The sequence below is a fragment of the Olea europaea genome, unplaced genomic scaffold (genome assembly GCF_002742605.1).
Source record: "Olea europaea var. sylvestris unplaced genomic scaffold, O_europaea_v1 scaffold1224, whole genome shotgun sequence".
NCBI lineage: Eukaryota > Viridiplantae > Streptophyta > Magnoliopsida > Lamiales > Oleaceae > Olea > Olea europaea.
The window spans coordinates 203426-219354 of record NW_019229669.1 but is presented as its reverse complement, the minus strand read 5'-3'; the positions used below and the strand labels follow the sequence as shown (position 1 = coordinate 219354).

The 15929-nt window shown below is 40.1% G+C and overlaps 2 protein-coding genes across 2 annotated transcripts; both read right to left on the bottom strand.

Annotated features, from left to right (window-relative positions):
- Positions 1 to 1170: 1170 nt before the first annotated feature.
- Positions 1171 to 3067, bottom strand: LOC111374265 (uncharacterized mitochondrial protein AtMg00810-like). Its single transcript, XM_022996919.1, has 4 exons — positions 2793 to 3067; positions 2185 to 2708; positions 1310 to 1407; positions 1171 to 1227 (listed from the first exon to the last, which is right to left on the bottom strand). Exons 1-4 carry the CDS (start codon positions 3065 to 3067, stop codon positions 1171 to 1173), a joined length of 954 nt encoding a protein of 317 aa, XP_022852687.1.
- A 2816-nt stretch (positions 3068 to 5883) lies between these two features.
- LOC111374264 lies at positions 5884 to 6729 on the bottom strand. Its single transcript, XM_022996918.1, has one exon. The coding sequence runs from the start codon at positions 6727 to 6729 to the stop codon at positions 5884 to 5886; it is 846 nt and encodes a 281-aa protein (XP_022852686.1).
- Between the last annotated feature and the right edge of the window lie 9200 nt (positions 6730 to 15929).

The window sequence follows — 15929 nt, the reverse complement described above, 5'->3', positions numbered from 1 at the left end:
TATGAAAAAACTTAATTTTTTTAATTTTTAATTTAATAATATTTATATGTTCTTTATCTAATTTTCACAACATTCTTTTGTTTAATTTGTTTTATTTTTATTATATATTTTTTTGAAGATTGTTTTAAAAAAATTAAAATTCTTCATATTATAAATAATTTTTTTTATTTAAAATTCTTTTTTCTTCATATTATAAAAAAAAAAACTAAAATTTAATAAATTAAATAAGAAAATTTTGCAGGCAAAAAAAAATTCTTCATATTATAAAGTTTTTTAATTAAATTGAAATAATTAAAAATAAATTTTATTTAATTAAAATTTTAAAAATGATAAAATGAAAAGAATTTTAACAAAATTTGGTTTTGCCACTGCAGCTTGGATTTCTAGGCTTGTTCAGACGCTGTTTTATGCTGATTTCTTTTATTATTACTTCCAAAGGTCAAAAAATTTAGGGTTCGGCCATAAATATACTCAACTCAACTCAACTCAAGCTCATGTTTTGTCTTTCAATTGTTTTGCCCTTTCATTCCCTGTTGCAGTTGGAAGAACAACGTAAAGCTCGAATTACCGGCTTGAGCAGCTGAGCTCAACTTTATGATGTGCTAATTGGCAAAATATTCCGAGGAACATGTACATTTCGAGTTGGGTGCTTGCCATTTTCATTTAATCCGAATTTGACCAGAAGCAAAGCAATTTTTCAATTCACTCTCTGGAATCATATGACGCAATCTTAAGAAAATATACTGCTAATCTATATGTACGCATTGCATTGCAGTCAAGTCAAAATTCGTCCATTATACTATCAAGTAAATTATCTAAGCTTTTGGTCAAGGAAGTAATATCAATTCATTTACAGATTCTTTCAAGCGTGACATTTCTAGCATAGATATATCCGATAGATACCTATTTGACATTGTGGAATTCCCATTACTATTTTCTTCTTTCATCAATTTAATTTGTCATTCTTTTACAATGCTTATTAACTCGACATCTCAAAATCTTGTCATTTTATACTTATCTTGGATGAGTTTTTTGGAAAATATAAATCTATAAAAAAAATAAAAATAAAAATTCTGCAACTCAAGTTTCCTACATCTATTCATCACCCGTATTGTAAACTCAGAAAAATGAAAATCAAAATTGAATTATTCTTATCAGCCATGATTTGCTTTATCCAACAAATGGATCAAGATTTATGCCAAGGTGCTCCTTAAAAAATTGGCATCTCTATTAAGAAATTATAATACAATCAGTCAATTTACAGAAACTAACAATCAATTCTGACAATTCAAACTTATATCTCTACTACATATTCTGAAGAAAGGGTGGTCCTCAAAAGCTCCTTCAAATTAGCAAGAACATAAAGTGGTCCTAAGCTCTTGACTCCAATTAAATTTAGGAGCTGCTCTAAAACGTACAAAAAGGTCATCGATTAACATAGGAAAGGTTATCGACATGGCACAGAAATAACAATGTAATTTGTGATGAAGTTGATTGCAAAGTATGTGCTATCGAAACTGGATATGAAAAAATCGAATGTCATCTATAACAGGTTAGTTATACAGTTTTGTATTTATTAAAAATCATGTTGGTGGATTGAAGAAGATAAATGCTTGTATAAAATTCAGCACCTACTCCAGATATCCTCTCCACATTCAGATGTAGTTATATTTATAGTAGTTGCAGAATATCAGTGGGGAAGTAAGAATTCCGTCCACTAATAGGATTAATGGGGAGACATAATTTATTAATATATACATAAATATTATTGGTTTTGGAGAATGAAAAATACTCAACACAATTTAGCTGAAATAATATTGAGAATTTTTGTTCATTCAACCGTATCTTTCATATACAATGGGAATGTGTATATATACAACTAAAAGGAATCTTTTCCTAACAAATTTACACAGAGAGAGAGGTTGTTGTCAACAAATCCAACTTGTCCAACCAATTTCTTTCTAGACTATTCTACCATTGCTCTGTCATCAAGTCCATGTGATTATTTCTCCAGCTGTACAGTAAGTCCACGTGGTTTCCTTCTTGCCAATATTCAGCTGAGCCATCTTCGAGCCTGCTTCCTTCCACTGTTCCAGCTGAGTTATCTTCTAATTTTAATAGCCCCCCCGCAAGATGGAGAGTATATATCCATTACTCCCATCTTGGACATGCAAAAGTAAAAACTTTGAGAACTCAAAGCCTTAGTCAAGATGTCTGCAATTTGTAGTGTGCTATTGACGTGTTGGGTAACAATGCTGCCATCTTGTACCTTGTCTCGAATAAGATGGCAATCTAGTTCTATGTGTTTGGTTCTTTCATGGAACACCGGGTTTGTTGCAATGTGGATTGCAGCCTTGTTGTCACAATTTAAGACTGCTGCCTGAGGATGATCAACTTGTAAATCCTTGAGCAAGTATCTGAGCCAGGCAAATTCACAGCAAAGATTTGCCATTGCCCTATATTTCGCTTCGGCTGAAGATCGAGATATGACATGTTGTTTCTTTGACTTCCATGATATCAAGGTTGTCCCAATGAATACACAATAACCCGTTGTAGATCTTCTGGTGTCCGGACAAGCTCCCCAGTCCGAATCACAGTATCCTTCCAATTGCAGCTTTGAATTTGCGGGATAAAACAATCCTTGTCTAGGTACTCTCTTGATATACCTGAGGACTTTATGAGCAGCATTTAAATGTGGAGTTCTGGGACTGTTCATGTATTGACTCAACAATTGAATCAACTATGCAAGGTCAGGCCTGGTAATTGTTAAATAGAGTAATTTCCCTATTAACCTTCTGTAGAGTGAAGGATCTGGAAGTAATTCTCCCTCATCCTTGCTGAGCCTCAAGTTCTGGTCAAGGGGGATTCTTGCAGGAGCTGAACCAAAAGTACCTGAGTCTGTCGAGATGTCTAGAGCATATTTTCTTTGACATATATATATCCCTTGTTTGGTCCTTGCCACTTCAATACCTAGAAAGAATTTCAAATTCCCAAGATCCTTGATTCTGAACTTATTGTTGAGACAAACTTTGAGATTGTTAATGGTGTTGATGCAACTTCCTGCCATAATTATATCATCCACATAAATTAGAATGATCGTGATGGAATTGCCAGTGGTTTTAGTGAATAAGCTATAGTTTGCTTTGGACTGGACGAACCCCTGTCCAATAATGAAATTTGAAAGCTTGGAATACCATTGTCATGAGGCCTGTTTCAATCCATATAGGCTCTTCCGTAGCTTGCAAACTTTGTTCCCATAGCCATCTGAATATCCAGGAGATAGTTCCATGTAAACATCTTCATCCAAATCTCCATGCAAAAATGCGTTATTTACATCAAATTGGCACAGATTCCATTTCTTGATTGATGCTACTGCCAACAAGGTTCTGATGGTAACTACCTTGGTAACGGGGGAAAACGTTTCATGATAGTCAATCCCTTCTTGTTGCGTGAATCCTTTCGCCACTAGACGCCCTTTGAATCTTTCAATGCTCCCATTGGAATTGAATTTGATTTTATACACCCACTTGCATCCTATGGCTTCCTTTCCTGGTGGTAAATCGACCAAAACCCAAGTATTATTAAGTTCTAAAGCCTCAATCTCAGCTTTCATTGCAGCACACCATTCAGGTGAGGTCATGGCTTCTTGATAATTCCTGGGCTCAGAATGACTGGTAATTGAGGTCACAAAAGCACGATGAGGTGTAGATAATTTATCATAGGAAATTTTGTCACTAATGGGAAAGATAGTACCTGTTGTATTTATTCCCTTTGGCTTGGTCAATTGTTGGGATGGATGAGGTGAGGAGACCTGCTGACATATGAAGTTTTGTAGATAAGTAGGAGTCTTTCGAATTCTTCCAGACTTACGGGGTAAATGTGTTGTGGCAGGATGTTCTGGTTCCAAGGTATCAATAGGGTGTTGTGCTCCTTCATAACTAACATCTGTATTGGAGTTAGGAGTTTGTGTGTGAGCTGGAATATCTAGAATAACAGGAAGGGAAGATCTTATTTGATTGGTATTAGTATGATCGACATGGTTATCATTATAGGGCTCGGTGATGACAGGATCATTGGAGATATTGAGGTTTTGTGTGAAACTGAGGTGAGTAAGATCAGACAGTTGTCTGTTGCTGTTGGGGTTAGAGTTCTTGTAAGGAAAAACATCTTCATGAAATATTACATTCCTTGAGACGAAAATTTTGTCTGATTCTAGGTCCAATAATCTATAACCTTTCACACCAAAGGGGTAGCCAATGAATACACATCTTCTAGACCTAGCATCAAACTTATGTCTGCCATTGGTGAGTGTGGCTGCGAAGGCTAGACAACCAAAAACTCTTAGGTGGGTATAGTTGGGCTTAATCTGAAAGAGTATCTCAAAGGGACTTTTATGATTTAAATTGGGAGTTGGTGTCCTGTTAATTAGATAAACTGCTGTAAGGACAAAATCATTCCAGTATTTTAAAGGCAGCCCACTTTGGAATTTTAAGGCTCGTGCTATGTTCAAAATGTGTTGGTTCTTTCTCTCAACCACTGCATTTTGCTCAGGTGTTTCAACACAACTTCTTTGATGTATTATGCCCTTTGTTAAATAAAATTGGGCCATATTGAACTCCCCTCCATTATCTGTTCGAATTGTCTTTATTTTGGCTTCAAATTGGGTTTCTATCATGACACAAAAATTTTGTAAAGCAGTCGTAGCATCAGACTTTAGCCTTAACATATAAATCCACGTGCACTTACTGAAATCATCTACAATAGACAGAAAATATTTAGAACCATCTCTGCTTAATTCCTTACGAGGACCCCAGATATCACAGTGAATTAGCTCAAAACATTTTCTAGTCTTGCTGTTGCTTACATTGAAAGGTAACTTGTGCTGTTTGGCTAGAGGGCAGATGGTGCAGGGATTAGATGATGGTGTTAGGTAAACATTACTATCAGGACTAAAATTGGAATATGAAGAATGACCTAGTCTGTAATGCCATAGATTGATGTCCTCACGTTTATTTGTAGTAGTGGCAGAAAGAGAACACTTGATTTGATTGAGGATTTCTGATAGAGTTGAGGAAGTGACTGGTTTTCTCAGCATATTGTATAATCCATCCTTCACCTCACCCATTCCAATCATTTTCCAAGTCGAAAAGTCCTGAATACAGTAGAAATTAGAGAAGAAAGTAAGGCAGCAATTCAAAGTTTGAGTAAGCTTCTTTATAGAAATCAAATTAAAAGTAAAACTAGGTATGCAAAGGACATTGTAGAGGATGATGGAGTCTGAAAATTTGATGGTACCTATGTGTGTGACAGGAACCTTTTCTCCATTTGGTAAACTTACAAAGTGAGATGCACATGCTTGAATTGATGTAAAATATGAGATGGAGCAGACCATGTGGTCTGTTGCTCCAGTATCGAGTATCCATGGGATATCAGGTGTACCTCTTTGGCTGTGATGAAAAGCAGTTAGTGATAGAGATATACCAGACATTTTATTGTTACTTTCCTCAGAAAGGGTAGAAGTGAGGATTTGGGCATTGGATGGTGTTGGAGTGAAGTTCTGGGAATTGTCTGTTGGTTTGAGGAGTGCTAGCAGCTAAGAGTATTGCTCAAGACTTAAAGATACTTGGCCTCTGTCTTTTACCACCTCCTTGTTCGAGCCTACACTTGCAGTGGCTACATTGGCAGCCAATTTTCCCTTATTACTGAGGCTATGTCCTGGTGGGAACCCATGAAGCTTGTAGCATTTATCTGTTCCATGTCCTGGCATTTGACAGTAGTTGTAGATAGGCCTATTTGGATTTGCTTTAAAACATCGTTCAAGTGAGTGCCCAGCAGTTTTGCAGTAAGTGCAGTAAACTTATCCTTTCCGTGTGGTGAAGAGTTCTAGCCATTTCTTTCTCTGAAATTCCTTCTACTGAGAAGTGCCATGGAATCAGCATTTGTAGGAGCTGGATTAGATATTTCCCTTCTTTTCTCTTCTTGCTGGACTAAGGAATATACCTCATTTAAGTTAGGAAAAGGTTTGATTAGCAGAATTTGAGCCTTAATTTCCTTATAAGTTTCATTCAATCCCATCAAAAACTTCATAACACAGTCTCTTTGCTGATTTTGAACTACAACATTCAATCCCCCACATGTGCAGTTAGGTATGCTCTCATAATTCATCAGTTCATCAAGCAGAATTTTGAGTTTGGAGAAGTATACACTTACAGAATCTTGGTTTTGTATCAAGGTGGTGATGTCCTTTTTAACTTTGAAAATTCGTGGAGCATTCTGTTGTGAGAATCGTTGCTCCAGATCCAGCCAAAGGAGATGAGCAGTTTCAGCATAGATGGTGCTGCTTTTGATGTCTGTTTCCATGGCATTTTGCATCCAGCTTATGACAATATCGTTACACCTTAACCAATGTTCCATCAATGGGTTATTCTGATCTTTGGGCTCGCAGGGGGTACCATCGATAAAGCCAAGCTTGTTCTTAATCCGCAAGGCCCTCTTCATCGATCGAGCCCAGGAATAGTAGTCGGTAGAGTCTAAAACATGGCTGACCAGTACAGTAGCACTTCCATCATTACTGCCAATGAAGTAGGGACTGCTAGGATGGGCTGGATCATGGGGGAAAATTGACGTGTTGCTTCCACCAGTTTGCTGTTGGTTTTGGTTTTGATTTGTATTTGGGGAAGGATCTGTATTTTCAGAATTGGATCCCTCTATCTCATGCTCTGATACCATATTGGTTTTGGAGAATGAAAAATACTCAACACAATTTAGTTGAAATAATATTGAGAATTTTTGTTCATTCAACTGTATCTTTCATATACAATGGGAATGTGTATATATACAACTAAAAGGAATCTTTTCCTAACAAATTTACACAGAGAGAGAGAGAGAGAGAAAGGTTGTTGTCAACAAATCCAACTTGCCCAACCAATTTCTTTCTAGACTATTCTACCATTGCTCTGTTATCAAGTCCATGTGATTATTTCTCCAGTTGTACAGTAAGTCCACGTGGTTTCCTTCTTGCCAATATTTCAGTTGAGCCATCTTCGAGCCTGCTTCCTTCCAGTGTTCCAGCTGAGCTATCTTCTAATTTTAATAAATATAGATACACGAAATCACCTAGCAATTTTGAAAACATTGTTGTAGGCCCCGTCTCACAGTAAAAGTAACGCTAAGTACGAGAGGTAAAAATTCTACAAGTATGTTAATTAGACACTAGTTATATAATATTAATCCTATTCCAATTAGGTTTGTAATATTGCTTTTACATGCTAATTAGTTGCTGGTCTCACGAAAATATTTGTTCGTTTAAAATTACTGCAAATGCACGATTCGTTAACAAGTAATGAAATGAATTTTAAGTCCAAGTATCATATCCACGGAGATTGTAATATTTCAAATTTGGATTAACTTAGCCTTAACCGAACCTATGAAATTTTGTAATTTTTCTAAAACTAAATTACAATCAAATAATCTATTTATGAATGAAATATCTAAATTAACTAAACTCAATGCAAAATTATAATGAAGGCAAGTTTGATGAAAATTTAATGATAGAAAGCGTACTAGGATCCCGAATTCTCTTATATCAATTCTATTTTAACCCTAAATCTTATAATTTGGTAATATGATTCAGTTATGAAAATAAATATTCTTAAATTGTTTAACAATCTCTTTCTAGTAGAATTGAAATCTCTCCTTACATATGATCCGTTCGAAAGTAAAACAAGTCACAATACTCATACAACTATTATGCATATAATTGTAGAGAAAAAAAATCATATCAATAATTCAATAATTGAAAAAATGCTTTCAATGTCGCACAAAAATCTAGAATTATTTTCCAATTGTGTTGCCATTTCTTCCTCTTCGTGTGCGTGTTTTCCAATTTTCGTTCGTACATCAATGGCGGCCGTCTCAATGTAATTCTTCTTCAATTTCTTCCCCGTCTGTGTGTGTGTGTATATATTCATTCTATTTTAATCCCCAAAAATCTACCAATTTCGTGCCAATTAGGAGTCCAAGAAAGGAATCCAACTCCTTTCAAATTCAACCCCCACCTTTGTTTCTCAATGGGAGTCTTCATAGAGATTTCATTCCATTCCAATTATGCAATAGGCCCATTTAATTTCCTTCCTTCGTTAATTTGATCCACTTAATATAATATTTCTCTCCAAAGTTTTATTTTTTCCAATTAATGCAATTTTGTACCTGTTGCGTTTTTTATACATATACAAGTAATATAGTGGACATTTGAGTCCGAATTATCGTTCGCACGAGGATTATACTTTAAAGGTCACTGAAACCCAAAATACGTGTAAACTAATTGCCAAGTTGATGGATTGATCCCAGAGACATGATAAAGCATAACATCTCCCCATTTATTTTGGATGTCCTATCACAATTCATCACAACTAAAGCAGATTATGCATCAAAATATACATAAATTGATAAAAATATCCCAGTCAAAGAGGAATAATGGACATCACAACTTCTATTAGTCGAATTAGAGCACTAAACATAAAAGGATTTTGATATATGTACAATCCTATTAGGACTGTACATTTTACACCCTCTCACAATGGGGGGGGCCCACGCCAATAAAAAAAAAGGTGTGGGCCCTCCCCCTATTTTGAGGGGGCTGTCACCCACCATGTGAATTATGAGGGATAGTATACTTCAGTACAATGTAAAAACTCTTCGGCTGTCATTTCAGCCGGCCAACTCAAATCAGCTTCAGAATTCAACTGATCGTGGTTCCAAGGCATTTCTTCAATTAAACTCCTTTCTGCTTCGACGCAGAACTTTGGTTGATCCCATGAAATTCTACAAACGGCATAATCATGGTTCACTCCCTCTAAAGAAATTCCTTCCAACGTGTACTCGGTCATTATCCACCGACCGTTTCTATTTTGCTCGTCTTGGTTCAAATTGCCATTCACTTTGAATGTAAATGACTTCTTTACACCAATGACTTCGCTATTGCTATTCCGGATAGATTTCTGCTTAGATTTTCCTTTCCAGGATCCACAACCGGCCACCCTAATATACCTCCTTTCTGTTCTTACTAACTTCGTGAAGAGGTAAATTTCTTTTCTTACAAAGCTTTCAGTCTCCCCAACAATTTCCCATGGATCAGTGTTGGAAAAAATAATCCATGGAGTTCTATTCTCTCCGTATAGATTTCTGTCGAGAATCTTCTCGCAAGGCAATGTAGATCCCATTGCTTTGGGTTTTAAGTAATGTGTTAAAAGAACTTCGTCGGAGGGTTTGAAAACGAAACCTTGTGGTATACCCGAGCTTTCAAGAAGAGTGAGAATTCGAGCTGTGTATGTGAGAGACGAAGTGTATTTGTCTCGGATCACAAAATTATCTCTAGGTTAAGAAAGAAGGGTTTTTCTGCCAGTGCTGGCTTCAAAACATCAGTTGAACCCTAGATGCCTTTATGGGGGATTGAGTAATGAATGTTGTTTCTGAGAAGCGAGAGCAAGAACTTTAACAGCCCCCTTCCAATAGGGGGGCACCACGTGAATACCTATTTTTTGGCCTGTTTCCTACCTTGACTGTTCGGTTTAGGCAGCATATATAGAACTGTGTGCTATATAATTTAATTTTAAAATCAATTTTAGGGTTTTCTTATTCTTTTTAACTATTTTTTAGTCAGTTTCTCTATTTGTACAAAAGCAATGCTATTAGAATTTCACCGGATGTTGTTGTGACAGTATTTGGTTGATCCCTCCTTTTTTTTTTTTGGGGGGGGGGGGGGGGGACATTGTCGAAGAAAATTGCCAAGTGTATTATATGAAAATTATGGCAGCATTTTCCTGTGCACATAGCACTTTACTTTTTCGGTTCAAATTCTGGAATGATTTTCCTGTTCTGCCATAGGTCTTATTAGCTTTTATTCTTGACTTCTTAAGTGCCAATTAAAAAAAAATTTGTTTATATTTATATTTATACATATCGTAACAAGTAATATAGTGGACATTTGAATCCGGATTATCGTTCTCATGATAATTATACTTTAAAACTTAATTTAATATTTTTAATTCCTATTGATGAAAACTAAGAATTATGATTGTTTTTAAACTATATTTACTAAATAAAAGTATCAAAATTGCACACAAAGATTGAATAGATGTTTCGAATATGGAATGAATATTAGGGCAAAATAATTTCATCTATTGGTCACATTTACATTTTAATTCAAGATTCACAAATCTAATGTAGTTTTTATCGAATACTTTTATTGTATTCAATTTATCTCTCTCCAGTTCTCATTGACCCAATTGAACTAATTTTGGCACTATCTTATAATTATCTATATGTGACAAAAGAAAACTCGTATAGTTAACAAAATAATAAAAGAAGTAATTATTATCAGAACACGTGAGACCTTTAACGACGAGTCATGCTATTTCTAAAAAATTGGTTGACAAAGTTGGTTTACATAACAACGTCTACACCAATTATTTCAAAAACATTTTTTAAAATCATTTGAAAAAAAAAACCAAGATTCCGCCAATACTGCTTTTGTCAACTTATTTTGTTCAACTAGATTAATTGTTTAACAACGCCTTTTATTTTGATGTGGTATACACTCCTTTCTTAAATATACAGACTCAAAGGTGAAACTATTACGACATATGATACACTTAATGGGAGACATAATTTATTTATAAATACATAAATATAGATACATGTCCTCTCGAGAGCAATTATAACTTTCACAGTTTGCCTTATAGCTGACCGTGTGACAAAAAAAAAATAGAAACTGCACTAAGTTGGTTAATCGAGAGTTAAAGATTCTTTACCACTACTGTTGACCTCCAAAAATGGCTCCTCCATATGGCCAACTTATAGCTACTCCACGTATTCCTCCCTGCGAAATGAACAAACGGTCAGGCGCACACGGCCAGAACCGACGGGGGTGGAGGCGGCCGTATACACTCCGACGGTTAAGTCAGGTTTGGGTGGTCGGAACAATGCCCAGGGGCTACACAAATCAATCAATAAAGGGGGAGGAGAATATATAAACTTGTTATGGAATGCTATGTATTGAGAGTTTCATCCCCTTTGCCTCTTGCCAAACCTTGGGTATTTATAGGTGTTATGAACCGCTGGATGTGGAACGCGTATGTACATCTGACGATATGAAACATCTGCTCATAGGCGTTAATCAGTCGCGCTTGAAGAGTGGACGGACAGTTTGTTTCCCCCGAATTGAATTGACATAAAGTTGATAAGTCACATCAAATAGCCTCATGGAGACGTCAAATCAATTTAAGCCTTAGGTGCAGGACAAATCTTAAATTGGCGGCGGATCTTCTAATCGGGGTCCACTTGATCTCGACCTCGGTGGTGAGATGGCACTTCAGTATCGAGGCGCGAATAATCGAGGCGTAACAGTGGTCCCCCAAATTCGGGAATGAATATTTATATTATGCGTGGATTTGTTTTCCTGACCGGGCCGCGAGTCATGGGACCTTTTGGGGGTCGATTCATCGCAGCAGCCGAGGTTAGGATAATAGGCAGATGCGGGGCATTCCCGTCAGACGCGTCCCAGCTTTGTGAAGTTGGAGAAAGAGCTCATCTGTCATCGATGCACTGACAGAACAGGTCGACGCGTGGGGATAGCTGAAACTTTGTAAAGTATCGGAGGAAACGCAGCCTCCGAGGCGATGACCCAATGGAGCGTTCGCGTCAGGTGCGTCCAAGCTTTGTAAAGTTGGAGGAGGAACTCATCTCGCACCGATGTGTGGACAGAAAAAGGTCGACGCGTGGAGAGATGGCTGAAACTTTGTAAAGCATGGGAGGAAACGCAGCGTCTGAGGCGATGACCCAATGGGGCATTTGCGTCAGGTGCGTCCAAGCTTTGTAAAGTTAGAGGAGAAACTCATCTCGCATCGATGCGTGGACAGAAAAAGATCGACGCGTGGGGAGATGGTTGAAACTTTGTAAAGCATGGGAGGAAACGTAGCGTCCGAGGCGATGACCCAATGGGGCGTTCGCATCAGGTGTGTCCAAACTTTGTAAAGTTGGAGGAGGAGCTCATCCGAGGCGACCCAAACGTCCAATGATTTGACAACTGTTGCGTGTTTCCAAGGTGACAGTTGGGGTGCTATGCCCATTCTCCTAAAAGGCTGCTGCGGCTAGTAATTATTATTGACGGCTGGTTGTAACTGAGGTGATGCGTTTCAATTTAGCGTGAAGGTCACAGCGACATCTTGGGCGTAGATCAAATCTGGCATTTCATTTCAACGGCCCGGATTGAGGATGCGACGAACGGCTTAGATTGATCGCATTTGAATTCAATGGTGGAGATTGGACTTGTTTTTCCTATAAAAGGAGGACTTTGGGGTTTTCTCAGACTTTCTACCTTTGCAAGACTAAAATCACAATTTTCTCTCAAATTTTCGGCGATTTTCGGCGTTTTGCAAGCAACTCCGACGAGAAAGAACGATACTTCCGGCGATCCTACACCATTTCCGGCTAGGAAAAACTTCCAAACCCGTAAGTTTCAGCACCCATTTGGACTTTAAAAAATTTCTTAACGAATGGCCTCGGAAGGGAGTTCTGGTTTGGGGAGGGGCTTAGAAATAGTGAGGGTGGACGAGCCCATTGTGGCGACCTCCTTAGAAATAGCTGGGGCAATAATGGGGTGGGAGAACATATGGAAATGACCAGATAGCCCCCCAGATACTTCTGTGCATTGGGGGGCGTCGGACTACCCATCAAAATTAAGGGAGGCCGACTTGGGTAGACTTAGGACAGAATATAGGATCCCAGACAGTGTAGACTTGATCCTCCTCGGGCCGGAAGAGAGAGCCTGTTACCCAAGGCCGGGCTGTGTGGCCATTAGTGAGGCGATCCTTAGGGCCGGACTTAGGCTGCCTATCCACCCATTCTTTAGGTTGGTGCTTAGGTCTTATGGGCTAGCCCCGACGCAGCTCAATCCAAACTCCTGGAGCCAGATGGTGGGCTCCTGGATGTTGTGGAAAGAGGCGTCATTAGGGATGGAGATGCCCCTTTCCGTTTTCTAGACCCTCTATATACCCAAGGTTACTGCCGGGGGGGATAAGACCCGGGGTTGGTACTACCTTACGTCATGGGGTTCCCACACTCCATTCGTGATCGATCTGCCGAGCTCCATCAAGGAATGGAAGAGCTCATGGTACTGGGCAGCGGGGCGATGGGACACAATGGAGGGGGACTCCCTGGCACCTCTTACAGTCCCGACGAAGTTTTCAACACTTAGTGAGTATAGTAGTTGCTCCTTTTATTTTCTCTTCGGTTCGGCTTGTGTCTAACGGTTATGTTTCCTTTCGTAGGTTCTCTTCCTCAGTGCAAGCTATCAACAGAGGACTTCGACACTATCTGTGTCATTTATCAGCTGCCTCAGAAGAAGAGGTCCTACCACAGGCTGATCCGGAAGAATATCCATTTCATCACTCACGACTTAATGGCGTCTCAAGGTAATAGGATCGAAGCCCATACTTTTTTATTTCGAACTCCCTAGACTTATACTAATTCTTTATTTGTTCCTTTGCAGCTAACTTCAACAAGAAGCTGCCAGTACGCCCCGACTTCAAGACCATCCAGAAAATGATGGCTGAGGCACGGGCACTGAAGGCCTCCTCCTCTTCGTATAAGAAGCAAATGGAGGAGCTGGTGGAGGCTAGTAAGAGGCTCCAGCCTCCGACGGAGGAGGAGATTCGAGAAGACCCGGAGGCTGACCTCCGAAGGAAGGGCAAGAAGAGTGCCGCCCCTCCCAGACGCCCAACTGTGGCGAGGCCACCCCCAGTTTTGAGGCAGACAACTATTTCCACAGGGGTGGCCCTCCAGGAGAGAAGCCCGGCTCCAGCAGAGCCTGTCGCTGCCCCGGACACAGCACTCGTTGCTGCCGTACCCATTGAACAAGTTCCGGGGCAGCAGAGGAGAAAAAGGGCCCGCTCCACCAAAGAGGTTGATTTCCTGGGCACCAATCAAGAGGAGCCCGTAAGGGAGGTGTTGGAGGCTCTTCCTCCAGAGACAGCTACAGTGGCGGTGGTCCACAGCAAATATTGGACCGAAGAGTGGAGGGACCACACTGCCTCCTGCACGACCGAAGATTTGGTTGCAGCGAACAGCGCCTGCGTGGCCCGGGCACTAAGCACAAGCATCCAGCTTGAGGGCTTGGTGAAGGATCTAAACTCCAAGAGGGAGGACCTCGCCAAGCGGCTCGAGGAGGCGATGCATTATGGGGATGATGTGCGAGCGGCCCAGGCCAAAGCCACCAAGGCAGAGGAGGGGAAGAAAGCTGCTAAGGTCCAACTTACTGCTGTGCAAGCAGAGGTGGAGCGGCTGACGAAAGAGCTCTACGAAGTGGAGTGCCAAGTGGCTGCTGTGACTCGATGACTCGACCACGCTAACGAGCACCACAAGCTCGCCATCGATGCTCTGGAGGCCTCTTACAGAGAAAAGGCAGAGTTGAAGTAGCAGACAGAGGCCCAGTCAGAAGGGATAGCCTCTTTGAAGGAGGAATTGAAGTCTGCGGGGGAGGTGGCAGTCCAGAATTTTATTGACCACTTCGAAGACCATCCCCTTTACGACGACTTTGCCAACTTCTGGGCCTCGTGGAGTGCCCAAAGCCTACTGGGTCGGCTGAAGAAGGTGCATCCTACTCTGGAAGTCTCTCAACTGGAGGAAAGTTTGGGGGACCAACTGGAGGTCGGCCTGATAAAGTTACTGAGGAGGCTCCAGAGGCCCAGGAGGCGGCCAGTGCTGAAATTCCTCCCACAGACTAGGGATTTCTTTTTATCTTGTAATGGCTTCGGCCCCCAATGTACTTTAATTTTGTGAAATGGAATGAAAAATTTTTGTTAAGTCTTTTGGCTTCTGCTTCTTTGTATTCCTTTTGTTTTATACTTGTATGAATGACAAACATTAGACTAATTGCCTTGCGACAATGATCGGTTAACAATTGTGAACCGGTCCGCTTAAGCAAACATAAGTCCAAACACTTAAGTGAGCAGGAAGTGATTCCTAAGTTCAACTTCTTAATAATCTGAGGTCAGACCAATTGGGGAAACATGAGGAACCGCTTGGTAATCAGCTAATAATTGACGATCGGATCGCTCAAATGAACCTTCCGAAGAACTGAGGAAGCTATTCCCTAGCTGATCTGGTTTGGAACTGGAAATTCATTACTAAGATAAATTACACCACCCTTTACAAAGGTGATTCCATCACTTAAGAAACTTTACAACCGAGATCAGATCGGAACAACCGATTCGCTATGACACCTTAGGATCAAATCGGAACAGTCTTATCACTGGTAGTATTTTCTCAAGTGCTCGATGTTCCACTTGTGAGGTAGCATCCTTCCTGACATATCTTCAATCTCGTAGGTACCAGGTCGGGATTCCCCTCAAATGCGGTAAGGGCCTCCCAGTTCGGGCCGAAAACTCCTGACCCGGTTGGTTTTGAAGATTGGAAAACTCTTTTGAGGACGAGGTCGCCCAAGCGGAGTGTTCTGTTTCTGACCTTGGAGTTGTAAAAGTGGGTCATCTTGCGATGATATTTTGCTAAGGTCATTTGGAAGTATCTCTCTTTTCCTCAAGGAGGTGCAGTTCACTTATTCGTGCCTCGTCGTTGCTGATCTCATTGAAATGTATCCGTCGATGTGATGGGACCCCAACATCGACCGGACTCATTGTTTTGGCTCCGTAGGTCATGGAAAATGGGGATTCACCGGTTGCAGTCCGGCAAGTCGTTCTGATGGCCTAGAGGACGTGGGGGAGTTCGTCAACCCAGGCGCCTTTCGAGGCATCCAGTTTCCTTTTCAGGGTGTGCTTGATAGTCTTGTTCACTGCTTCAACCTGTCCATTTGCTTGGGGGTGATGCGGAGTCGAGAAGTCCTTCTTTATGCCTAGTTCGTCGCATAAGTCTCG

What these genes read in the sequence shown, in the direction of transcription:
- LOC111374265 (XM_022996919.1), bottom strand. Translation starts at nt 3,067, where the DNA reads ATGGCAGGAAGTTGCATCAACACCATTAACAATCTCAAAGTTTGTCTC. An exon ending in TAAGGCTTTGAGTTCTCAAA is followed by an intron (nt 1,408 to 2,184) that starts GTTTTTACTTTT and finishes TGTACGTTTTAG; the next exon opens with AGCAGCTCCTAAATTTAATT. An exon ending in CCACCCTTTCTTCAGAATAT is followed by an intron (nt 1,228 to 1,309) that starts GTAGTAGAGATA and finishes ATTTCTTAATAG; the next exon opens with AGATGCCAATTTTTTAAGGA.
- LOC111374264 (XM_022996918.1), bottom strand. Translation starts at nt 6,729, where the DNA reads ATGGTATCAGAGCATGAGATAGAGGGATCCAATTCTGAAAATACAGAT.